The following is a 25,535-nucleotide window of genomic DNA, read 5'->3' on the forward strand; positions in this document are numbered from 1 at the left end:
TTATTTGTATAGTGCCTATACACAAGGCAAGTGTTTCAAAGCGCTCAAGGGGGGAACAAGATGAAAAAAACTGTCATTCAGATCCCTTGAATTTCTGAATAATACAAGTTTGCCCATGCAGAGTAAGTGCATAAATAAAATTAACAGCGTAGATAAAAGTAAATGGGTCTGGCGACAATTCTGCAGTTCTTCCAAGAACATAGAGGCGCAACCATGCAGGAGGGGAGACAGTGATAGACGATCTTCGAGGCATGGTACGTTCAAATCGTGCAAGTGCACAGAAGGTACAGGAGAGGGGATGGGGGGACAAGTGCAGGGGGGGGACACGTGTTCGCCCAGTTAGTCACAGACTAGTAAGTGCTAAGAGATGCTGCTCCCCTGGGTCATTGACCAAGTGCAGTAGCAATGGGGCAAGTGCTGGCTAGAGAGGCAGTCCCACTTTTATATATAAATCGAAAGCGTTACGGCTACAAATGATTCATTACAACCTTCATGTTATTTACACCGAAAGCTCCTAAATGCCCAGCATTGCAGGTTTCATGTTTTTGACACGAAAAGTCCGTAACAACCCAAAACGATTTGCTATCTCATCAGTCGATGTGCTACACAAGATCAACCGTCTCAAACAGCAAGGTGGTTTCCACATCCTGTCTTTGTTTGTCACTACCAGGAGATAATGTTCCAACCGCAGCTGCAGAATTAGCATAAACATGTTTTTGCCCATTCTGCACACATGCCACAAACACAGTTTTGCTTAACCGTCCTCACAAAATGGAGTTACTACAACAAAATGGCATTTTTGCTTTACTAAGGACTATTGTTTTACTAAAGATGAATTGGCTAAAAGCTAAGCAAGATTATAATATTTTTACAACGGGAGTCTTAACAAGTGGCAGGTGCAGATACGTGCCTGACTGTGCCTGGCCTCATTACAGGGACAAAGCCAGTGCAAGTCAATGGAGGTAATCTGCCTGACCTTATTGCTCATCTTCCTCAGCTCAGTAGTGTTGCCAATGTAACGCGGGGAGGAATTATGGGAGCTGTAGTTTCCCATAAAATAAGCAGGGGTAGGGGTTAGATGGGTTGTGGAAATAGGGGGATAGCATGTCTTGTCATCAGGTGTTTCTCCCCCACTCCCTGAGGATCCCCTAACCAGGTGATCCTCCCTCACTTGTCCACCCCCAGGGTCGGGATCCAAAAGAAATGGCCTTTCCGTGGCCATCTGAGTACGGGATCCCCAGAGACTAGGTTGTGAAACACCCTCCTGTGTTTCACAATGCCAATCAGCAGGCATATTTATATTGGGTAATTAAACTAACATTGCACTAGCGATTTGGGAAAGTTCAGTATATGTTCTTTCAGTTGTTTCTTAAACCGAATAAGAGCAAGGCAGAAACATACATCTAAAGGGAAGTGACTCCACAGTTTAGGTGCAATGATGGAAAGCCAGAATATGTGCAAGAGTGACACTGAGAAGATAGCAAAAATGGACTAAAAGAACGCAACTGTCTAGATGGTTGATATAGTGACCCAGTACGTGAAAGGAACGAAGGTGCAAAACCATGTACAATTAAAGAGAATTAAATCTAGGAATAATCATGAGCCAATGTAAGCAGGCCAAATAAGTAGAATCACAAACCGAATAAAGGATACATGCAGATGTGCATATAATAGATGGAAAAGAAAGAATCTCATATTTGGGAAAACCAGCATAGGGAAATCAAAAATAATGTAATCGAGAATTAAGTAGAGATTTAATTCACAACTTAGTGGAAGAAAAGATCTGCAACTGACAAATGTTATGAAAATTAAACATTTGATCCTGTCACGCCCAAGCACCATACAACATTGTGTTTGGATATGAAGGATGAGTAAAAAATAAAAGCCCAGATTCCTTGCTGAGGGATTAAGGGCTATTTGCAGGGGAGAAAGTACAATAGATTGTGGAATAATAAGTGATGCAGAAACAAAATGTTAGTCTTGTCATGATTAGACTATAAATAATGTGAGGCCATTTACAACATCACTGCTGATAAACATGTGATGAGCTGTAGATGAAAAGCTCCAAAGTGATCTTAAAAAGACATAATCAAATAGGTCAATGTAATAGTACGAAGAGAAAAGAGGATAGGACCAAGTACAGACCTGGGGTGCACCGTAAACTTAAAAACGGAGTCCATTACATGAAACCAACCAAGCTCATTCTTTTTTGATAAGAAGAAAACCAAGAAAGAACAGACCGGAAATACCTACCAGGTGTCGATAGAGAAGTAAGAAAAGGTTGGTGAAGAACATTATCCAAAGTCGCTGATGGTTCTAGGACCACCAAAATAGAAAAACACTCGAAGGGATGCCCCTAAAGAACTGAATCTGAGACGACGAGGAGGTCTATTTCCATATCGCAACCTGGACAAAATCCAGATTGAAACTGAGAGCGCAGATTGTGACAATTAAGATAAGATTTTCATTGAGAATGCACTGTTCTTTCTAGCTATTTTAGTAAATGAGCTAACAGAGAAAGTGGGCAATAATTAGCTAAAGTGTATACATCAAGATTAGATAATTTAAGTATGGGTATAACAGTAGTCCAACAGCTGCTGGTTTACCTCTATTTATGGAGGACCAAAGCCTCCTGATGTTGGTTTTACTTTCTGCTCAAATGTGGAGTCAGGCAAAAAAGTGTGACATCTAATGGCAATTTTCTCCTTGCTTTTGTCCATCCCCGGTTTTTGGTGTCTGTCTACATGCTAATGGAAATGGCGGTGGGCCAAAGGTTTTTGAGGCCAATTGCATGTTTTTCCTACATGAAAATAGACATTTAGGGGACAGGTATTTTGCTGGTTGTAATGGATTCGATGGACGGTCTGTGAAACCTGCTGTTTTTTCCTGTTTAATTTTTGTTTTGTGATCTAAGTAAAATGATTTGGTAAAAAATGAATACCGTAATTACACTTGCAAAACATGTTGAACAATGCAAAGAAATAATTTTAAAGACCTCCCCCTCGTCTCCAATAACAAATAGAGAATATTCAAATACCTTTGCCTAAACAGTACATTACTGCACATTTGTGGGATATTAGAAATGTGCACAGCATGATGGAAGCCAAAAATTATGTTATTCACTTGTTCTACAAACATCCTTACAATTACAAATTTGAAGTTATTATAGAAGACCAAAGATACCTAAACCTTTCTGAGATGTCTCATCCTGGTATGAGAATGATTGAAAACCAAAAGCATGGGGTTCAGGTAGAAAACCCCCAAACACTGGTAACGTTTTTTGAGGTTGGATGTTTTCTGCAGAGTTTTTTCCAGGTGAGGCTGCATGCTTTCTGCATGTTTGGCCTGTCGTAAAAGGCATGTCAGAAACATGGCCTGACCTACTTGGTAACAGTCTCTGTTTTTGCCAACCATTTTTTCTGCCTCCTTGTACAGTCTGTAATTGTTATTGTGTAATTGAAGCTGTCTTAAGTCAATGATTGGTGTATATTTATTTTGAGGGACTGCAATAATTCTATATATAAATGTTAAGTGGGGCTGCTTAAGACCCACTGTCGTTGACTGCCTCGAACAACAAATAACTGGATTTGATTGGTAAATAGTGCCGGTATATAATATGCACATTCAGAAATGTGTCGACGGCTAAGACTATATCGTGCCCGGGGCATGTCCGTTTTGTAGCAGGTATACTGCAGAACCCATACAGTGAAAATGTGCTAGGAGTAGAACATATCCACACCGAAGAGTAATCTAATGTAATGCTTTGAATGAATCATTCCTACTTGCATAGCTTTGGGCAGTCTTATATTGTTTTTAATCTTGCTGGATCATTACAGAGGGGGTAAGCATATATGCAAATCAGCCTTGGTCATACGCGAAAAGGAGCCAGTCCAGCCAAACATGCTAGGTCATATGCCTTCTGCACTAGGCAGCAAGCAATGCCAGGCGCTTTTCAGACTCATTTAGACTCATCCATCTTGCATGAAGCTTTGCTTATGTGATTAGTCTTGTATACTGCACACATAAGGTAGCACAACAACAACGGTTTTTTAGGAAGGCAGGTATTCAAGGTGCATCTTAAGTATGCAAACAAATGGATCAATTAGAGTGCTCACACTCAAACACAGAAAGAGAGAGGGCCACCCGGCTCGGCGTACCTTACCCTAAGGAAGAACACCCTAACACTGGCGGGGGTGCCTATCCCTGGGTAGCGCGTGGTGTATCGCCTATCTAACAGATATAGAGGAGAGTGCTGTCCCTCAACCTTCTATACTAGTTGCAGTGTCTGTAGGCAGACAAAGGTCATCCAAAAGTGAAAAGGTCTAAAAAATGGTGTTCTCCAGAAGGTTGAGCAGTGTTCAACAAAGCTGTGGATTAGATCTTGAGGCTGCTCGATCTTAAGCGTGGGTACAACCTGCGAAACAGGTCAACTGTTTGTTCTATCCAAAGTGTACAACTTTAATAGTGCCCATAGGTCACCGTGGTTGGGGTGTGAAACAGTACAGCTGGAAAGACCACTGGTGGGTGAAGCAGTAAAACACAGCCAGAGGGCTGGAGGGCTAAAAAATGGCTCTTATAAAAATATTTAGCTCACTCGGTGGTAATGAGTGTGCTACAGCGAATGATTTTCAGAAAATAGAGTCCCTTTTTTGGTGTAGAAGAGATCAAAGGTGGGTCATGAGAGCCCTCATGACCGAAAGGGGTCGACCGGTTTCAATGGCGTAGGAAATTCGAGCCATCTTCTTCAGGACCGTGATTAGAAATGCAAGCTGGGTTGCCGAGGTTCAGAGAGATGCTGAACAAGTAGAGAATTGCTGGTGTCTCCTGTGGGGAGACAAAAGGGAGGGGGTGGGGAGAAATGGAGAAAAACAATCAAGGAGGGGGAAGGGCAATTGAGGAAGACTAGCAACAATCAATGCATGCAAGCATTAGGGTGGAGGTCTTCATGCATTGGGGTGAGCATGTGGGAACAAGAACTAAATAGGTCAATAAATACAGGAGAGGTGAGGGTGCCTGAGCACCTGTGAGGAGTCTCACCGCCAAAGGGTAAGGGAAGGGGGAAAGTGAAGGAGAAACGTCTCTTAAGGTGAATGGTGGGCACCGCCGAAGGGACAGGGCGGCGTGCACACAGGTTGGTGGAAGGTGTGCAAACAGGGCAAATGCAGTGGGCCCCTGAGTTGTAAACAAAGACGGGTTGCGGGGGCAGCAATCTCCCAAAAAAGGTGCAAGATGTGTGCCGGCTTGGAGAGCTGAAAAACCCTACCCCTGGGCAGACATCCTTAAAAGGAGGCGGGAGGCGATCGGTGATCAAAGGTTGCTCAAAGCACCGAAAACAGATGGAAAAAGCAGCAACTAGACGCACAGGTCAGGTATACCTGTTGGAAAAGCAAACCAAATCAAGGTGGTAGGATGGGGCAGCAAAATACATGGCAGAGGCTAAATAAGAAATGATCCATGATGCCTGGGTGTGGGCCGTACCTGTTAGAGGGCTGCTGCTTGCCTCCGTGTTGTCCGTGTGCTGTATCTAGCTGTACAGCTCAGGACTGGCGATTCTGATGAAAAAAGCCCCATCGCCTATAAAAAGAGCGGGAAAACACGCTTGCGTCGCAATGACGCGGCTGACTCCTTGGAAACGCCTCACGCGTTGGAGAAAAGGAAAAAGAAGCCCGAGCGCCTCTCAACACAGCAGAAGAGCGCGCTCGGACTGGCAGGGGTCAGGCACTGGAGCGTGGTCTGAGTCGGTGCTGCGAAGGACCTGGTCCCTTGTGGACGAGACTAGGGAAAAGGGGGGGTTTGGAAGGGGGGGTGGTTCAAAGGCAACAATTGGAAACGAAAAAGATGTATAAGGATGAATGGAGAGCAGATGGGAATAAAGATGGATCAGAAAAAATGGTGTAAATTGAGAAAATCATGAGGGAATCATGAAAAAAAACGTGAAATCATGAAAAAACACGAAAAAAACAGAAGGGTCAAACAAGGGAGGTGAACAGAGAACAGGGCACTTCTGGTGCTGCAAGGAGTGTGGATTCAGGACAGCACTGCTAGTTCGTGCCACTGGATTTGTTCATTCAAGCCTTCAGAGTAGGTGTTGAGTGTATAAATCCACATCTGTTCTTTCTTGAACAGCATATTGTGATAGTTGCCGCCAGGGTTAGGGTGTTCTTCCTTAGGGTAAGGTACGCCGAGCCGGGTGGCCCTCTCTCTTTCTGTGTTTGAGTGTGAGCACTCTAATTGATCCATTTGTTTGCATACTTAAGATGCACCTTGAATACCTGCCTTCCTAAAAAACCGTTGTTGTTGTGTGTGCTACCATATGTTTCCTTGTTAACGGTTAAAAGGATGATCACGGTTGTACCGTGTCCTTTAGCTTTTTAAGCTTTCCCTGTTGTTTTCAAGTACTGCACACATGCCAGTGGTCATAAAACTCAGATCCTTGCTCGCTTTGAGATGAATTGTGACCCCCCCCCCCACCCAGAGCGGGAGCCACATTGTGGTGTGTCGGGGTGAAAGGGAAACTTGTTCAAAGGGAAGAGTGGGAAATGTCTGGGAGTCAAAAAAGTAATTAAATCACAACATGTTGGTAAATGAAAACATTGGGTTATACAATACATGTTGAATCAACATGTTGCAAATATCCTGCATATTTATGCTTGTTGGAAATCTAGCTTGCCCACAGATTCTTTGCTACCTTATGTGCCAAGTTTTAGGAACATTTCTTGTTATGTTTCTGCACTCAAAATTCTTCAAGCAGGGCGGTCACACATCTCAAGATGCCCATGTCAACAAGACCAGAACCAAGGCTTTTACCCGAAAGGCTCATTTCATGATTATTTGTTTAAACATTTTATAACACAGGAAGGACGTGATTGTCGCGTCGTTCTCATGGGAACGTAGTGCCAAAGACGCAACAAACAGGTCTCTAGCACTGGAGGGATTACATTACGTCCAACATGCTATTCGTTCCCCAGCTATGTTTATACTTCATAAACATGTTCATACATTTACAAAGTAAATGGGCATAATGTTATAACACACCGTTTGATGGTGATGCCCTATTCCTAAAACAAATTGATGGCAGTGTGCCGTAGTGCCATCCCTCCTGACATAACCAAGTCGTCTTGTTTTCAGAGCACTTGCTTATGCTGAATGTTTTACTCATGGCTCTCCTAATTGTCTTTGTTGGTTGTTTCATGTTTGACTTGTACTTTGCTTGTTGTAGACATGACATTTGCTACAGGTTTCCTTTCGGTTACATGACGGTTAATGCATGCCAAATACTAATTTGTAGTCAATTAGCTATAAGCCGTGAAAATATTGCCAACCCCTGCATTTAGTGTCCAACTTAGTTTTTTGATAGTTGTGCGTGCACGTTGGGGTGGGAGCTAAACATGACAGGGTATTGAATTTAGCATCAGTCGGAGGCTCCATGGATATAGTTTTGAATATGACATGTACAAGTAAATAAAATGGCTCAGTATGTGCTCAAACCAGTTTGTGTTTGAGATGTCAGGCTTCCACTGGAATCCCATGTCCTGATGGTCCCAGCATTCCCATTAAACAAAGGTGCATTGTCCAAGTTTTCAAAGTCGTTCCTGATGCATGTTTGCAGTCTTTGGTTACATCAACTTGTTTTCTTTACTTCTTTAGATGGTGGAGACGGAGTGCTACAAAGATCTGAATGTTTTCGGACCAAACGGGACCCGGTCACCAGATCTGGATTGGAAACAGCTTCCGGAACCGCCTAAACGAAGTCTACTTCAGCGACTTTTCCGGCGGCATGTAAGATCTCTTCGTACTTCTACCTACAAACATTGTGTTATAGACTCTTTAGAGGGTGTGTGTAAGGTCAGAACAGCTGAGCATAGCATTAATGGTTGGTGTGGCTGGACATCCCAATTTACTCCAGAAGTGCACACGTTTATGATAGTCCATTGTGCTCGCTTAATTTAAGCGTGCACTGGTTCATATTTCATAAAGTCCTGTCGATCAGGCAAAGGTTTCAAGTAAAGTTTGTTTGCTTCTGGCTACAAACCATGCACAACCAAAAAGACTCACAAATGCGATGAATAGATGGGTAGCAGCAATTTTAAAACTTTAAGGAATAGAACAGCTTTAAGAGGCTAACATTTCTAAATGAATGTGCTTTCAGTAAAGGGAACCACAGTTTCCGAGGTGGTGCTAATTTCAGGAGTGCAAGAGGTGGGACAGTAAAGCACAAGCACATTCAGGAAGGGGTTGTCAAATTCAGATGCCGGCAGCATTTTCAGTAAGGGAACCTACAATTTCAGCATAGACCAGGCACACAAAAAATGCATAAACTCCCCCTGGTAGGCACGCTGTTTCACAGCGAGGAACAATTTCATTTGGGAACAAGATTTCAAGCAGAAGCTAGTTCTAAAGATGACTGCAAATCTACAAGGCCAAGTGGAAAGGGAGCCAGCAGTTCCAGAGAGGGGACAGTGAATCAAATTTGGTGGAAAGTCAGCTTTCTCGGCTCACGGTACAGGAGACTGCACCATGATCAGGACAAGGGCAGTCTTGGGGCGTGGGGGCGGAACAGGAGGGGGTGGCTGTGGGCACAATGAGAACAGATCCACATGAAAACCTTAGTGTCCAAGTTGAAACAGGTATACCAGTAAGACACAGGGCTGGAAGTTAACATCAGGAAGTGGTCTGGCCTGGGAGGCAGTAAAGGTATTGTTTAGAAGGGAGAGTTCAGTGGGGGAATCCGACTCTGACTGGGGAGGGGAATTTAAACCATGCATCACACCTTGAATTCAGACCATGCATGCCCGTCACATGTGTCTGTCTCCACCCCTGACACTATATTGAAATTACAGATGAGTGCCTGTATTTGCTATTCTGGGATTATATATTGCCCAGCGTGACACAGACCGAAATATCCAGACCATCTTCCGTGCTACCATGTGTCCACTGCATCTACTGCACTTTAACCCCTACTACCACTGCACTATCATGTGTGGGGTGCAAGCTAGTGCCCAGCGACGTGCATTGCAGGGGATGGAGTGGGTATGGCGAATGAGCTCTTCTCCTAGCCATCTGCTTTGCCTTTTCTAAACCTTGTAACTCTGCGCCCTCCACCCAAACTGGCTTACAGTGAATGCAACCAATCTGGGTGTCAACTAGCCTGTGTTTGAGACCTTGGTGAGACTCTCTTCCAGGCCCACTGGGACACACGCAGATTGCCAGAAGTTGAGGTTCTCCAATGGACCGGAGCAGACTCCTCCCCTTCCTTTTTTTCCCCCTCCCCTTTACCAATCCTTTGTGTGGCCGGAAGAGACGGGGTTGATAAGTCAGGGTTTCCCAAAGGTGGTGGTGTGTAATCTCCCCATCCCACCTGCTTGTGGAATACCCCAACCTTTCCATATGATCCATCCTTTCCAGTAATCCGTGCGTTGAGCAGTTGCTAGAGCTGGTTTGGCCCAACTCAGGATGTTCTGCTATGCGTGGGGCTTTGGTGACTCTTGGCTCACCAACCTAGGTAAAGCAGTTATGGTAGAAAGGCATAACAACATGGCAGTGGCAGCATGAAGTGATTTCCATCCTCCCTGCCCCACAGTGGAAATCCAAAGCCACGCCTAAGAGGAGAATCAAGAACAACTTCTAATGTTTTGAAGGCTTTGGCATGACATGCTTCAGCCTACTGGTCCCTGTGGCATGGCTGAGGGGGCCATGCCAGGAGTATACAGTCGAGCCTGGACTGCGACAGATACAGGAAGGGGAAGAAGAGCAAACCACACAGTTCCAAAGGCAGTCCCATACTGTCTTGTTTCCTCATTAGGAGGTTGTTGGCGATAGGGAATGAAAGAGCATTCCTTGCTGTTCCTCCCTCCCACCTCTGCCAGGGTCTGAATGAGTTGCTCCACACCCGCAGCGCACCTTCCTGGTAGATTCTGACTTACCAGGTGCTGGTCACAAAGCAACATTGGCTTACCCAGGAAGTTTGCATTTAAAATGCCAATCAATGGTGCGTGTCGAGTAGAAAAGGTGGGAATTGTGTGCAGTTTGCGAGTTGGCATGGAAATGTTTAGGCTAGAATACATTTTAGTATTGCCTCTTCAGTTTTATGTTTGGGTGTTTCAACCAGACCAAATGTTGTCTTTTTCTTGTTTCTTTCGTTCCTTCCCATCATGACCTGTGGACTCAATGCCTTCAGCATGCTGACTACACTATCAGCACAAGCAATGCAAACTCCAACGCAACATCAGGTGGAAATTCACACAACACCACAACGAACTCCACTTCACAAGCGCAGACAACGGCAGCAGCAGCACAAGCCTCCTCTTGACAATTGACTGAAGAGACATTCACATGAGACATTATTATTATTATTATATGTATATTATAAATATATAAAAATGAAAACTTTCCACTGGTCACTTCCCCACCTTAACCCTGTAAGGTTGCCTCATGTCTTCTCAGGTTTACTTTGGATGTGAAGTTCGGAGTGCTTCAGCTGCTCTGGGAACTGACATGGGACCCGCTGCAATCTGTTTTTCTTTTTCTTTTTTTCCTCTTTTTTGTATCTTCCTACGGAAATTGAAGAGACTCAAATTGTTTTGGGATTCTCAGGCCAAAAATCCTCCCAATAATTAATTATACTTTTAGAAGACTAAAGTGAACATGGACTGGATGAGCTTAATGGTATTTCACTACCCCTTTACCCATTTTCTTATTGTGTGAGATGCCAATGTGCAGTATGCCAACTCTGGTAAAGTATGACTTATATATTCATGTTTTTTTTTTTTTTTTAGATCAGTACCTTATTTTGTTATTTGGTTAACTTTGTTACAAAATGAGATGAACTCAAAATTGAAGAGTGTTGTGGTTTTATCTCCTGCCAGAACTCTGCCGCTTTAAAGCGCTGCATTAAAGTGATGGAACATGTAGTTCAGACAAGTGCAAGCATAAATATCCTACAGATTTCCAAAGAGTTCATTTTCAGATTTTTGAAGGCCTAGTATGAAATTGAAGGTTTGGTGCTAGGGATGGCAGGTCAGGGCAGGGGTGGACATTCTCATACTGGCGATAACATACAGTTCCTTAATCTGCTGCTGGACCAGAGGAATTCTTCGAGCCTCTGGTTAATCATTTTCACTCTAGGGTAGGACTGTTTGGTGCCCTTTTTCATAGCTGATGGCATCTCTGGCTCTTTCACATCTCCAATAAATGAGAATTTTTCAAATCTGGTGAGAGCAACAGGAATTTATGTACCCAGGGACGTCGCGAATGTGTCTCCCCCCCCCAGTCTTTCCCCTGCTTTATATATATATATATATATATATATATATATATATATATATATACACACATCTCCTTGAATGCATATTAGCCTTGATGGGAACTGCCCAGACTAGATTCAGTGCTGTAGCATTGGTCTTTCGCAACTCTGTCAACTTCTAAAAGGATTTATTTTGTGCCTATCTGGTTCTCAAGAAAAAACTCTTTCCCAATTTCTTATAAAATTGTCAAATCTTTTTTTCCGTTTACTGGCTGTTCGCGAATGCCCTCCTACCAAGGACAAAATAGTGTTGTTTACTGCTTTGACTTCGGAATCATTCACACTGCTTACCCCTTACTCCTCTGTTTGGCACTGGCATGGGCAACCTCTAGCAACCAGTCGCAGTAGGCAAGAGAAAGTTTGAGTTGCTCAAATGATTTTTGACTTTGTTCAGAGAGTCGGATGTTTGCTTTTAGGTAAGGGGCAACCGTTATGAAGTGTGGTACCATTGTTGTCATGGGGTGGTGATCTTCACCCTGCATCCATCTGCAACAGTGGTTATGTCCCTGTAAAGCTGCCTCGGCCTATATGAAAAGGATTGTGAGCAGGACGGCACTGCAAATTTAAGACCATTCTCCAAGTTGTGGAAAATGTATTGTCTTCTTTTGAGGTGTGTTTAACTTTTGCATTGATCAGGCTAAAAGCAAAGACCTGCATAGGTTTTGCCCCCCCCGCACCCTCCTCGCCTCATCAAAATAGAAGGTTTTATGGCGAGGCAACAATTGTCTCTGGTTCTGTATTCGGCACAAGCCTCATATTTGCCTCTGACAATGTTGCGATTCGCTGCCATCTACATCAGTATGGCAGAAGTAGATCAATTATTTACCAATACTCAGTTTTTCAAATGTCAGTAACAATTCTGGCCCATCTTTGAGCAACTGGTGCTGTCGAATCAGGGGTTGGGTTCTTTAACCAGACACCGTTGTGCGCAGTAACTAAATTGGTTTTTACTTGTTTTTGAAGACACCTTCTCCACATGTTGTCTTAATTGTTCACATATCTAGATGACCCATATGTAATTTCCTCTATGGAAGACCCCCACGTGTACAGTGTTGCCGACATTTCCTTGCCTAGCATTTCACGCTTCCATTCTATGAGGGGCTTAAATATCTCCACAGTCTACAAGAATATATCCTGTGCAGGTGAAACCGTTGGGAGTGCAGAATTGTCATAGTTCGGCTTGTTACTTAAAGTAGCAGATATGTAAATTGTAGCATCATCTATTAAAGTACCTTCCTCTTCTTTTAACAGAAACTCCCCATTAAAGGCAATGCTTCTTTTGCTGCCTGGCCTTTCTGGCCTCCACTACCGTTTTGCTTTGGATCCTCTTGCTTATTTGATTGATGCCTGTGTGCCTTCAGGTAGGGAAAATGGACTGCCTTTTTGGCTTCACCATCTATTAGAAGGAGGCTAAGACCTGGGACCAGGCTGAAAAATGGTACATTTGATTGGCAATATTACACTTTGTTCTGCTCATTCCATGGTTCGATTTATCAAGTGTTAATATGAGAGCAGATGCAAAGTTTCTAAGTTATGTTCCCCACAATCTTTCAAGAAGAGCTGACAAAATATCTGGGTGCTGAAAAGCAGCTGGCATTCGTTTTACTCCCAATTAGATAGCGCCATGGTATATCCCATAGCCAGGACATGGCTCTTCTGTCATGGCAGTTGGCAGCATACACTTCCATCCCTTACAGTGTATTTATCTACTGATGGTAAGGAACCAATCTCTTTAAAGACTGTAGGTGTCAGTGTGGCTGTTAAGCTTTTCCCCTCTTTTGCCCATCTTAGCCCCTTCACATCCGCAAGGGTAGGCATGCCGTTTGTTTTAAGCCTCAGGCCAAGAAGACAGTGCAAAACACATCTATATGATCTTGTGGGTGTTTAGTGATAATTTGGGATTTCTACCACCTTTATGCATGAGCATGGCTTTGGCCAATGCATGTCGCACTACCTACAATACTCTTGAAGATGTTGTATGTAACACTGGACTTTCCTTTGCAAACTGTGTAGGCTACTCGCATAGCAAACATCTATCTGGCATCCCCAGCTCAGACCTAATTCTACCTGGACTGGTTTACAGCGACAATCGCAGGAGGGGAGTTGCATCCACTCGTATTCCCCATTTGTTTCCGTAAAATCTTTTAAAAAGCTTCCTGTTGCATCACCGAAGTCTAGTGATTACTATCAAGATGTAGGTTATAAAAAGTAAAGAATTACCTAACATAGTGGGACCGAAACATTTTCATGTTTTTTATATTTTCAGGCTGGTGAAAAGAAAAGTTGTGAATTCTGGCTTTTTGTTAAAAGTGAACTGTTGGGGGTAGCAGCATTAACAAGCAAGCCAACTGTGCGTGATAAAACTGTCTACTCCAGCTAGAAAGTTGTGTGTTTAACTGTAGTAGCTTTGGTTGGAAATCCAAGCATTGTAAATAGGAAACCCTGATACCTCTGTCAGCGCAATATGATACCCCCAAAGGTATTGTGTATAAGGAACTAGACCCACCTGACTTGGGTTGCAGCATATAGGCACGGAAGAGCTTCAAATGTGAGTTGCCTGATCCTACACAGCCTGTTTTTAATTCTGTTTTTTCTTTCTTGTTTATTCCTTTCAATGTACAAATGATTTTTATAGATGCTTTGTTGTAGCACGCACCAGATGCTGTTGTGCTGCCACACTCTACAAAGTATCAGCACAAGCTTCCCAATTTTACGAAGGTGGATTCCAGTGCACAGCTGCTTGCAAGACCATTTGTAGTTTTCCAAAGATTGGCTTTTCCTCCTGGTAACTTCGGCAGAGAACAACGAGCACACCGATGGGCACCAAAATGATGTGCAGCGGGACCCTGGTGTATACATACTGTGCATCCGAATCTTGCCCAAAGGCTCCCAGGTCAGTCGCCACCAGAGTAGGTGGAGTTCGGAATGCAGTGCAGCTTGTGTGGCCTGGATATCTTTGGAACTGAGAATCCACTAAGGGGACGTAAGGCATACTCTCACAACAAATGCATTGGAGCCTCAAAACCCGATTCTTCTACAAGAATGGGTCCCTTCTTCTCAATCAGCAGTGCAGTCAAGAGTAATGTGGAGCCTTCCTGATGTTCCTGATCTAGCATAGGACTTTCATGCAATTTCTTGACTGCTCCTCCATTTAGGACATGAACCTGTTGGACTGGAGATGGACGTTAAGTAGGTCAGCGTCACTGCCCCATTCCAAGTCTACCTCAGAGAGGCAAGCAAAGCCCACCAGTGCTTCAAGGAAGGGGTTTCATGGTGGATCTGATAACCTGGACATTATTGCTAAAGGTTTTAAAGATTATTTTTTTTAAACAATAAATGTGATTATTATTTCCTGTTTTTACAAGAAGAGTCCCTATTGATTTATTTGACTGCATTTTGGCAAACCACTTGTTGTTTTGTTCCTTTAAACCATTCTACACGCATGTCTTCCAACCATTCATTGAATCATGCACAGGTAAGTGACTAATCACAATAAGACATCAATAAATCAAGCAGGCCTGTTGTTCAGTAAGGAACTCGTTACAATCTCGCAAATGTGTCCGACTCAGGGAATTGTTGGTTTCTAGTTAATGGCATTTGGATATTTTGAGGACACTCTTAAAGATGGACTGATCTGGCATCATGTCAGGAGTTGTGGATGAGGCAAGTTTGTGAATCTGAGTAACATACACTAGCAGCAGAAACAGTGTTACAGGTAAATAAGACTGTTACCTCAGATCAGCAATACCACCCTGCACCAATTGCCTAAAAACTTCACATAATATTAAACATGTTTACAATCCGGTAAATAAACAACAATACATGAACAAAGTTAGTTTCACAAATTTCAGATCCACCAGTTTAGGTCCATGCCACAATCTTTCCTTTTCCGGCTTTTCCAAAGCTATCTCTTTCACTTCTCAGTTTTGGATTGGGCATCCCAATTGGACTGGCCATTTTGCAGTTGTAAGCTTTACTTGTGCACTGGAGAAAACCCTGTTAGGAGTGAAAGGTAGCCTCCAGATTTTTGCGCTTTTTTAGTTGGTCAGGGTACATCATCAATGAGACTGCTTTCACCATTAAACTTTACACACTGCCAACTGCAGAACATTGTTTGGCAAGATGGTTGAACACCTGTTAGCCCTTTTGGTCAGATAGAAAATTATAAATGAAGACCACTTTTGCCAAGTTACATAAAAGCATGCTTTTTTCGGGTGTTGAAATCTTTCCAGTTAACGGCAAAATTATTGACAGTGCTGCAGCCCAGATTGTAGTGCCTAAGAATTTGAACAATGCATTACCAACTGCTGATCCTATCTTGGAAGAGGAAGGCATAAGGGAAATATCAGAGCTGCCAGGTCCTAAGAAAAGAAGCCCAATGCTACTTAAAAAAACCCAGAACAAGCAGACACTCACGAAAACAAAATCCCAACAAATTAAACCAATCCCGCACGATGAAAGAGAAAACGCAACGTAAATCCTAATTAATTAAAATCCAGTGAAAGAAAGTGTACATATTGTGTTCCCTATTTTTAAATGTAAACACTTTAATAAAACAAAAATAGAATAAATATATATATATATATATATATATATATATATATGTGTAGTCCGTGGGCCACAACTAGAAAGGACTACATGCTTGTCCCCTAAGGAGAAACCCATCCAACCCACCTTGGTACTCGATGGAATGTTGACAAAAAGGGCAGAACTCCACTGCCCCAAGAGTGGCATAAGGAGGGATGCAATAATCTAAGCCTCCAAGCTTCCCAGGTTGTCAAATATCAGTTAATTGTTGAGGATCGAATGAGTTGGAAACAAAAAATCATTATAGACACTGGTAATATGACTAAAAATGTATAAAAAGGAAATTTCAGGACTGGGATAGAGAGCAAAACTGGACAGATTTGGCAGCAAAGTGCAGCATCAGAGACTATGTGGGAAGTCGTCAACCATCAATAGGGAAGCCCAACTATCTCATAGCCTTCCCAAATTCTTACCTGCACACTGTTCATCTTAAAATAAAATTCAACTTGGTGGACGCATGGGAAGTAATTGGAGAAAGACAGGGTATCACCTGAGAAAAACATAAATGCTGACTCTGTAGCTGCAAAAAACCTGAGTCTGCAAAACCTCTTATTTGTGACTGTCCTAAGACCTACCGTTTGAGGAAATCTGCTCTTCTTGTATCAGAGGACATACACCTGTTGTAGAAGGATCGCAAATGTTTATGGCTTGAGTTTATGGAAGGGCAAAACATTTTGCTTATTTACCATTTAACCGAGACCTGGGTTACTAAACAGGCTCGTATAGATAAGGAGCAGTAGCGTGTCACATCATTAAAATGGTTATCTTAGCAATAGGTAGGTAATCTCATATTGCTAGCCATAATTCAGCTTTGGACCACCGCTTTACCTTTTCGTGGACTAGCCTGAATCAATGCATCAGTGGTATCCAGTAGTACATTTCATCTGTAATATTTGTATACATTTATGATGTGTTTTATTTGAAAGTTTTGTGGCTTAATTATAATAATTAAAAAAAGAATCTCAGAGGTTTGAAAGAGACAGTTGAAAAACAGTTGAGAAAGAGAGGAAGAGGAGAGCAGTAAACAAGAGCTGTGAGGAGGGAGGCACCCTCCTGGCCTGAAGAAACTGTTGTGCCGGGCCACGTGAGGGGGTGAACTGGCTTGGTAACGTGGACCTGGGCTGCATATCCAGAACAGCCTGGGCACCAACGTTGCTGTGGCACAAGTCGGCTTGTCATCTTCGTCAAAGGACCCAGGCTGCATTTGCAGTGCTCCCTGGCCCGAACCAGGCAATCCAGCCTTGCCCCTGACGGCCTGCCTTTTGGCAAGCGATGCAGGCCCAACAGCGTAGTATTCCTAGGTCGCGCCTGCCACATTGCCCAGGCGGGGAATGGCAGCAATGTCCAAGCTGCCCGAGTGCATCAATGAAGTCCCAGACTGCCTTATGTTGGTAGCCCGTGTGAAGAAACGCCCCCGGCTGCAGTGGTGAGGCAGCCTCGGTGAAGCAGAGTGGCCTGCCCCCTGCATCCCTCTGCAATGCAGAGGGGGCAGGCCACAGGGTGTGATGGTAGTAACAGTGGTATCCCAATGGCTACAGGGATGCTGCCTGCACTTAAGGTGCTGCCATGCAGCGGTAACGTGGCCGACACCCCAGGGTACAGTTCCACCCAAAAGAGAACTGGGTGACCGCGGGGGGCGTCAGTGATTTGGGTGAGCCCCGACTCAGGCAGTGTGCTGATCAAGAAAAAGTGATGAGCACGGGGCCTCACAGTGAGCTCAAGTGGGCCCACGTGGTGGGTGGGGCTACTCAGAAGAATGAAGCTGCGGGGGGCCAGGCCCCATATGCGATCAGGGACAGACTTTTTTCTAGCCTCCACCAAAGGACAGACACAAGTAAAAGGGATGGCTGACTGCAGCAGTCACCCCTGTGTACAAAGGTGTTTTGTTTATATGTTGTATGTTCATTGTTTGTATATATTTATTTATATATATATTCAAGTGTACCGTAAATGTTATGTAGGGTAAATGTTAAGTAGGGGATATTATGGGAAATGTTAAGTAGGTGACATGGAAATCACTGACAACGACACTGAGAGGCCACTCTTCCATCCCCCGTTTCAAAAAAGAGCTTAAGACCCCGCTGTTCCACTGATGAGGCCATGTGGACTCCATCTGTCTCACCTCACCTCCTAGCGGCCTGGTCCTCCTTTCATGTTACCTGTTTCTTGTCTGCGCCCTCATGCCTCAGGGTCTATGGATGCGCACTACATATAAACTAAAGTAAAGTAAGGTTAGTTGATATCTGTATGAGAAATGAGTAAGGGGGGGAGATTGTAGAGGTGGTAAGGATCCTGGTGTGAAGTAAAGAAAGAAGGGCATTCAGGGGGCAAGACCACTCATGGAGGCAATCCTCTGGCCTCACGCAACAGTGGGAGGTAATATGTATTAGGCAGCAAATAGGCAGGTTTAATAGGAGGTTAAGTGTTTTCATAAATAAAGATGGGTCACAGTAGTTCTGTGTCTAGTTGAATAAGGTAAGAACTCAGGGTGTAGCCCATCTCCTGTTAACAGCACATATTTTACAGATGCAGCACCCCCACCCATGCAGCTATCCTGTGGGGATGGGGGTGATTGTTCCCATGGGCTTGTCCCTGGCCTGGGGCAGGGATTGTGTCCCCTGATGTAGGCTTGGGCCAGATATCAGAGGGGGCTACATAGAAATCCAAAGGAAGGAATGGTGGGCCATTCAATATTCACTGGAGGCGTTTTTAAATTTATTTGTTGTGTAATTACATTGACATTTTATGCTCCTTCAAGTTGTATATCTGTAAATAATCTGATTCGTAGAGGTCCACCGGGCTAAGGTTGCTTTAATTCACTTTTTTACTTCGGTGTTTCTGGGAATCGAGCCGGCACTGGGACCTCCCGCAAAGTCTGCTCCTGGGATTGGCCTGTTTGCCTCAAACCATTTTATTTATTTTTTGAGTGCTGTATCTCTTCCAGCATCTGCTCACATCAGCTCACTCATATCTGTGTTGTTTATCTTGGTGAATGTACTAAATCGTAGGAATTGGTCATGTTGACTTGAGGTATCATCTTTCCTCCATCTAGGTTGTTGGAGAATGAGATTTTTTTATAACACACTATGAGCTGAATCCCCTTTTGGTGCGAGCTTTAGTGTGTGTGTGTCTGTCTGTCTGTCGGTCTGTCTGTCCCCTTCCCCAATCCTCTCATCGCCACACGGATGTGAGAATGATATCACCAAGTTTTAAAAGCCATAAAGGACATATTCCAAGAACACGTTTCCCAGAACATTTTGAAGACCCAATCAAAGGACGAGGTTCCCAAAGCCTGCCTTATCTCACAGGGGAGTAGTTCTGTGAAATTCAACAACAGAAGGAAGAGTAAGCGGAACACCTAATTAGTTCACAGAAGTACCTTCGCCATCCTAAAGACAATCGTTATGGGTGAAATGCACCTCTAGTCCATTAAACACTAATGTGACAAGGACACACACAACTCTTCCCTGTGCCACAACCAGACACACAGAGAAAACTCAACCTATTCCCCATGCTACAGGTAGACTTAAGGAAATGAAAACTCAAGCTGCAGCCCTGGTAGAAAGAGGATCTGCTGCAGCCAACACCCCCATTATAATCAATGAGAGAAACACCCACACCACACACAGAAACATGTTTATAAAAATCCCAGTCCAACAAAAGGTGTTTAAAGCATGCAAACAAACCTGCTGAGCATAGGGGACAGCCAGACTGGCCTTCGTGCATGGAATGTTGTGAGAGTTAAGAAAGCGGCACCATGGGGCCGCTGGTGCTTAGCATGGCGGACTAGATGTCTGTTGGCCTTGCTCCACTCTGACTTTGCTCGCAGTGGGCCATTATGCCACCTCACCGAAAAGAGATGAGCTTCTGGGCACCCAAAAAGTAACGCGACTGGTTGGGATGGCATACCAGGCGGTGCTCGCCCTCCAGAGCAGCAGGGAAACAAATAAGCAACGACTCTCTGTGTCAGAAGAGCCATCATGGCAGTATGCAGCGAGTGACAGCAGTGAAGGAGAGAGAGTGGTGATGTCCAGGCGAGCCTGCGAGCAGAGGCCAGGGGCTAAATCCCCGGAATGCCCAGCAACGGTGCAGAGTACCGGAGAGCTGAAAAGGGGAGTGCCGTAACTGGGATTGCAGAGCAGTGGCGAGGACTCTTCTGCGTAGTTCTCTCCTTGGGGGGGGCAGCTGCAGTGAGGGTGGCAGACAGAGACATTGAAGGTGTGAGGGGACTTCCCCAGCCCCACAGAGGGGATAACAACGGACGATAGATCTGGGCGGTGGGGTCCCCGATGAAGCCAGTGCCCCCCACAGATGGTGACTGGGGCGGCGGGCCCCAGAACAGGTATCAACGCGACGAAGACAAGGGAGTGTGGCTGCACACTATATAGACGGACAGTTGCAACAGACAGCTTGGCTTACACCCAGGGCCATCTTACAAGGCAGGCTCAGTGGATGGTCGATCGGGGCGGGAGGGCCCCAAGAAAAGAAGCATCCCACTCCCAATGGGAGATAAAGGGGGGGGCACAAGAAAGTGAGTCAGGGGCAGGAGAGCGCCGGGCCCAGCGGCATACACCACTGCAATGGATCCCAGCAGGGGCGGCTGGGCACTTTCTTGGCTAAAGTGAGAGGTAAAGGGAATGGATCACAACTAGAGTTAGCAAAGGGCTGCAGCCCTGGACTTATATGCAGTAAATATAGTGGGGAAAGGCTGGCTGCCGAGGTTGCAGCAGGACATACCATGACATAGGAGAAAGGGAAGAAGTGCCTGAAGACAAAGATGGATGCCTTCACGGTTCCCCCAAAGAATTCCACGAATGGCGGAGAGGGCAGTATAGGCAGCAGGGGCAAGCAACCCGAGTGTCACCCGCCATGAGCAAGCTTCTGCTGGTGATTACAGACTCAAAAAACCTCACTTGAAAGTGGATGTGGTTGGGGCAGAGGTAAGCTTCCTTGGACAGCACCTGCAGAAAATAGCAGCCTGTGTGGGTGAGAACACAGAATCTCAGAGGTGGAGGACTCTCTACAGTCCATGAAGGAAGGGTTACCAGACATTTGATCGAAAAAAAATTGGTCACTGGACAAATGGTCGAACCAATTTGGTCAAAAACCAAATGGTCGAATTTTTATTTTTTTTATTTTTACCCCTTTTTTGGGGGGGGGTCCCCCCAACCCCTTTTTTTTCTAAAAAACCCTTTTTTTTCCCTAAACTACAACCTTAAAAAAATATATATAAATTAAAAAAAAATTCGACCATTTGGTTTTCGACGAAATTACATCGACCAAATGTCCTGTCGACGAATTCTTTTCGATGAAATGTCCGGACACCTGAAGGAAGACATTCAAGATCTCAAAAGAAGAATTAATTTGTTGGAGGGAAGAGGAAGCACAAGGGAAGGCCAATCGCAATGACATTAGAATTCTGAGCCTCCCAGAAAAAATAGAGGGTCCCTTGTGGAGCTATAATTGGAAAAATGGCTGTCTGACTGAATGGGCCCGTCGGGGTTATCCCAATTATTTTCAGTGGAAAGTGCTCACAGAATCCCAAGCAGAGCGGTCCCAGGGGCCCTCCCCAGGCCTGTAATAGCAAAGCTGTTGAACTATCAGGACTGAGATGCGGTCCTGCAGGTGTAAACCAAAAATGAGGCCTTTGCTGGTTGACTGAGCCAGCTTGACTATCTACCTGGATTTCACATGGTCCATACAGAAGGCCAGGAATTCCTTCAAAGAAGTCAAAAGGAGACTGTGTGAGGCTGAGATCAAATATGCCATGCTCTTCCCAGCCACACGCCCAATGGTTGGGCTGGGAGGGGTCCATTTTTTTCAAAACCCCAAAGAGGCCTAGGATTGGGCTGATGGCGAGGGTCTAAGCAAGAGGAGCCCATTTCTGTCAGCAGAAGGGTGCTGTCCCTGGAGCTGTGATGGGATGGCTGGAAGAAGGCATCGCACTTGAGTAAATCAGTCAAAGCGGAGGTGGTGGGACACTGCGAGCATACAAAAGCGGATCACCCACCAGCTGGTTGGGACATTCACAGTTTCATTGATGGCTGTGGGGTGACAGATGCTTCATGTTGGGGTGAAAGCACGGGGAAGGGAGGAAAAGAAGTTAAATGTTTGGTTCAGGTCGACTTTGGTGCAATCACAGTTTTGGGAAGGAAGAAGGAAAAGAGCAGAGTGGTATGTAAGCTAAACCCGGACCCTGATGCTGTGTTTTTATAGTCGGTATGGCAGGGGAGGTTAGGTTGCGACTCAGGTCGCTGAGATGCGTGCATGGAATGTTAATGGTCTCATGGACAAATATCTGGCCTTCCACCATGCGAATATAGTGCTACTCCAAGAGACTCATATGTTTGGGACAGCATGGACATTTTTGGGGAGGGCAAGGTACTCGATAGTGGAACATGTAGGCTTTGCGAGGGGGTCGAGGGGAGGGTGGGTCTTTATGGGAGGAAACAGTCTGTATCATAAATGTGTATGCTCTTCCAACATTAGTCAGACACGTTACAACAGGTGCAGCCCCTATTAGCAAAATATGGGGGGAGCATTACACTGGTAAGGGGGATTTTAATGACATGGTACGGCCAGCAGTAGATAGATCACCGCACAGGGGAAGGTCGGTACATCCCCCTACTAAACTTAGAAATGTCATTGAGGCAACAGGGTTGAGGGATGTTTGGCAGGAATTGAACCTGAAGGAACAGGGCTACTCCTATTCAAACGCACATTCCACTTTCTCAAGGATTAATTATGTGTTCCTCCTAGGCACTATCGTGGGTAGGGCGATGCCAGCCCAACTTCTTCTGAGGAGAATATCGGACCACTCCCCATTTTCGGCCAGTATACACGGGGGCGAGAGGTGGCAGCAGGGGGGCTGGCTGCTAAATGTGTTTTACCTGAAGGACGCTAAAATAGCAGATGCCCTGAGGCAGGGGAGTTGCTAGGTCTGGAAAAGACCCGGGGCTAAGCTGATGTCGGAACTGTTGGGACTGGGGGCTAGCTGGCCTTTTGGCTGTAGCTCCTGAGATTCTATCCGGGGCTACAACCAAAAGATCAGGGGCTATAGCCCCCTAAGCCCCCGCTAGCAACGCCGCTGCCCTGAGGGAAGAAACGGAAGTCTACTTCCGAACCAACTCGGGCGGTGGAGAAAAAATCCACTTTGTGGGAAAGCATACAAGGCAGCTATAAGGGGGATGTTACTCACCACACTGTATCTGATAGGGGCGTTGAATAGACGTCCCAAGATCAGCGATGAGAACCAATGAGCAGAACCTCTTCAATTGACAGCTAGCCTGACTTTACTAGAACCTCCAACCACTCTGGCCACCTCAACTTGGGAGAGCTCTTTTTTACAATACACCCCTCTGTTATTCTAATAATAGATCGACAGAGGGGTTGATCCCACAAAAGAGTGGGGACACCCCACACCGCCAAACCAATGCTGTAACGAAACCACAGAGTATCGATTAATATCCAGTTAATATCAAATAACCAAATACAAATACCTAGACTTGATTATATAATACCTGAAAGGTTATCTCGATGGATCATAAGGCATCTGCACCTACAATGAAGCCAAAACACACCTTAATCCCTAAAGTGACTAACTTTCCTCAAACAACCACCCCAGTCAATAAGGTATAGTTCTTACCAATTTGTTTTCTTATGGAGACTTAATGAGAATTCAACTGAGGAAAAACTAAAGGAGAAAATAACAAAAAGGAAAGTTGGTAAAGGGATCAATAACCCGGGCGGCACGAGGAACGCACTAGTCGCGGGTTGGTGCACGGTGCTACAGAGCGTTCATATGTGCACATGTGCATTCAGTTCCCAGAAGCAACCTAACAGGAAAGGGTTGTGATGAGGTTTTGGTAAGTGCAGGAGAATGTTCAGTAATGAGTAAGGCAGTTACTCGTGTTTGCAGACCAATGTCAGGAAATTATGATGTGCAAGCAACAAATACACTGAGAACCAATGGAAGCATATTAGACACTGAATTCAAACTCTCACTGTATGTAAGTAGAAGGCATACGAGACTGGTATGCTGTCCGCTATTGAAACAGGAAGGAATCCGATTCAGCAACAAGAATGGACGACTATAGCATGATCTGAAGGATACGACAGTCGAGCAACCCAGGAAAGGAATGCAGACCGGATCGGAACTTGGGATACTTCAGTCCAGGTCGGAAACCAGAAGGACAGTCTGTGGCAGAATCAGGGGGCTAGACAATCCGTATTCAGACCAAAGTCGAGCACCGTGCAGGCAATAACAGAGGCAGAGTCGACAACAAGGAGTCAAGGAAAATGGTCCGATTCAAGATTATGAACAGAGCTTCAAAGTGCAATGAAGTCCGGGACACGTAACTGGCGGGAACGGTAACGCAAGTTAGAAGCACCGGTGGAAAGGGAAACGCTGGATTTATGCTGTGGTTGCTGGGTGGGACTTACTCGGAAGCGTGACCCACGAGAAGAGCCGGCGTGTGACATGATACAAATGCGCTCTTGTTGACAATTCCCGTAGCAACCTCCATTTTTGCCAGAGGGAATCCCTCGCATCTCGATTCCTCTTGTGGAATGGCTGCAGTTTCCATGTTGAAGGGTAGCGCTGCACCTTGGAAGCTTCATGTGTGACAGGGTAAAGCTATGCAAGTTGTCAGGCAACACCTCAAGAGGCGTAGAGAAAGACTGGATCAGATAGAACGGGAAGTGGAGGCGGTCGGAGACCCTACGCATTAGGCAAGCCGGGGTGAACTGGCCAAGGTTACAGGACTATACAGTACTGTGGCCCAGGCAGGGTCCAAGATGGCATACTGAGACAAGCAAGAGTGTTTGACACGGGACAAAGGCAGCAGGTTATTGGCTTGGTTGGAAAGAAGGGACGAGGTGACAAGGTGGGTAAGGGAAATAAGAAGGGCTGGGGGGGACACTGCGAGAAAATTAGGAGATATCAGAGGCTTTTGCTGACTTACTGGGAGTTATATAAGGACCCCACCATGAACAATGCAGTAAGGATAGCGGAATACATGAGACACTGAACTGCCACAGCTGAGTCCGGACCAGCGGGAAGCAGGGCTGGACTTTCCCACGGGAAACCAGGACATCCCCTGGTAGGCCTCTGGCTGGTGGGGCCTCTTTTTCGAGTGGAGGTATACATGCACATAAATTAAGCGCATAGCGGGATTTCGCCTCGGCTCCGTCTGGGTGGTTTGCCTTGAATTGGCTGCCACCACAGACCGATTCAGGCGCAGGCGCTGTCATTCTTTTTTCTTCCCAGCAGCAGGGCCCCGCGCCTGCGCATGAGGGCCTCGTGGCCTGGGCACCGGATTGTAACAGCACATGCGTCTGCTGCAGCCCAGGCTATGCAAAGTGCACACATTGGCAGCGCATGCAGCCAGGCAGGTCAGCAGACTGCAGGCAGGTGACCCGGGCTGCATGAGGCCCTGGCAAGCCGCAAGAAGATCGAGGTGGATTGTCAACTAAAAAGATAAGCACGGCACCCAACCCCCTGCTCTTGCCCTACCCTGGCTCTGCCACTGTTAGGAGTGCAAGTAGGTGAACTGAGGCACTACATAGCATCACCTGGGCTGTGCTACATGATCTTGTCGCCAGTTGTTGTGCAGAAGGGGCTGTAAAAGTGAGTTGGGCCCGCTTC

General features: G+C 45.3%; 1 protein-coding gene across 1 annotated transcript in view; it reads left to right on the forward strand.

The window, feature by feature from the left end:
• LOC138491423 (G protein-coupled receptor kinase 5-like) overlaps positions 1-14,669 on the forward strand; it is a 901,946-nt gene extending 887,277 nt beyond the window's left edge. The window contains exons 15-16 of the mRNA XM_069617943.1: positions 7,648-7,779; positions 10,178-14,669. Of these exons, the coding sequence (XP_069474044.1) occupies positions 7,648-7,779; positions 10,178-10,309 (264 nt within the window). The 3' untranslated portion in view covers positions 10,310-14,669. The remainder of the gene's footprint in view (positions 1-7,647; positions 7,780-10,177) is intronic.
• The last annotated feature ends 10,866 nt before the right edge of the window (positions 14,670-25,535 follow it).

The sequence above is a fragment of the Ambystoma mexicanum genome, chromosome 10, assembly GCF_040938575.1.
Source record: "Ambystoma mexicanum isolate Mex_15411 chromosome 10, UKY_AmexF1_1, whole genome shotgun sequence".
Taxonomy (NCBI): domain Eukaryota; kingdom Metazoa; phylum Chordata; class Amphibia; order Caudata; family Ambystomatidae; genus Ambystoma; species Ambystoma mexicanum.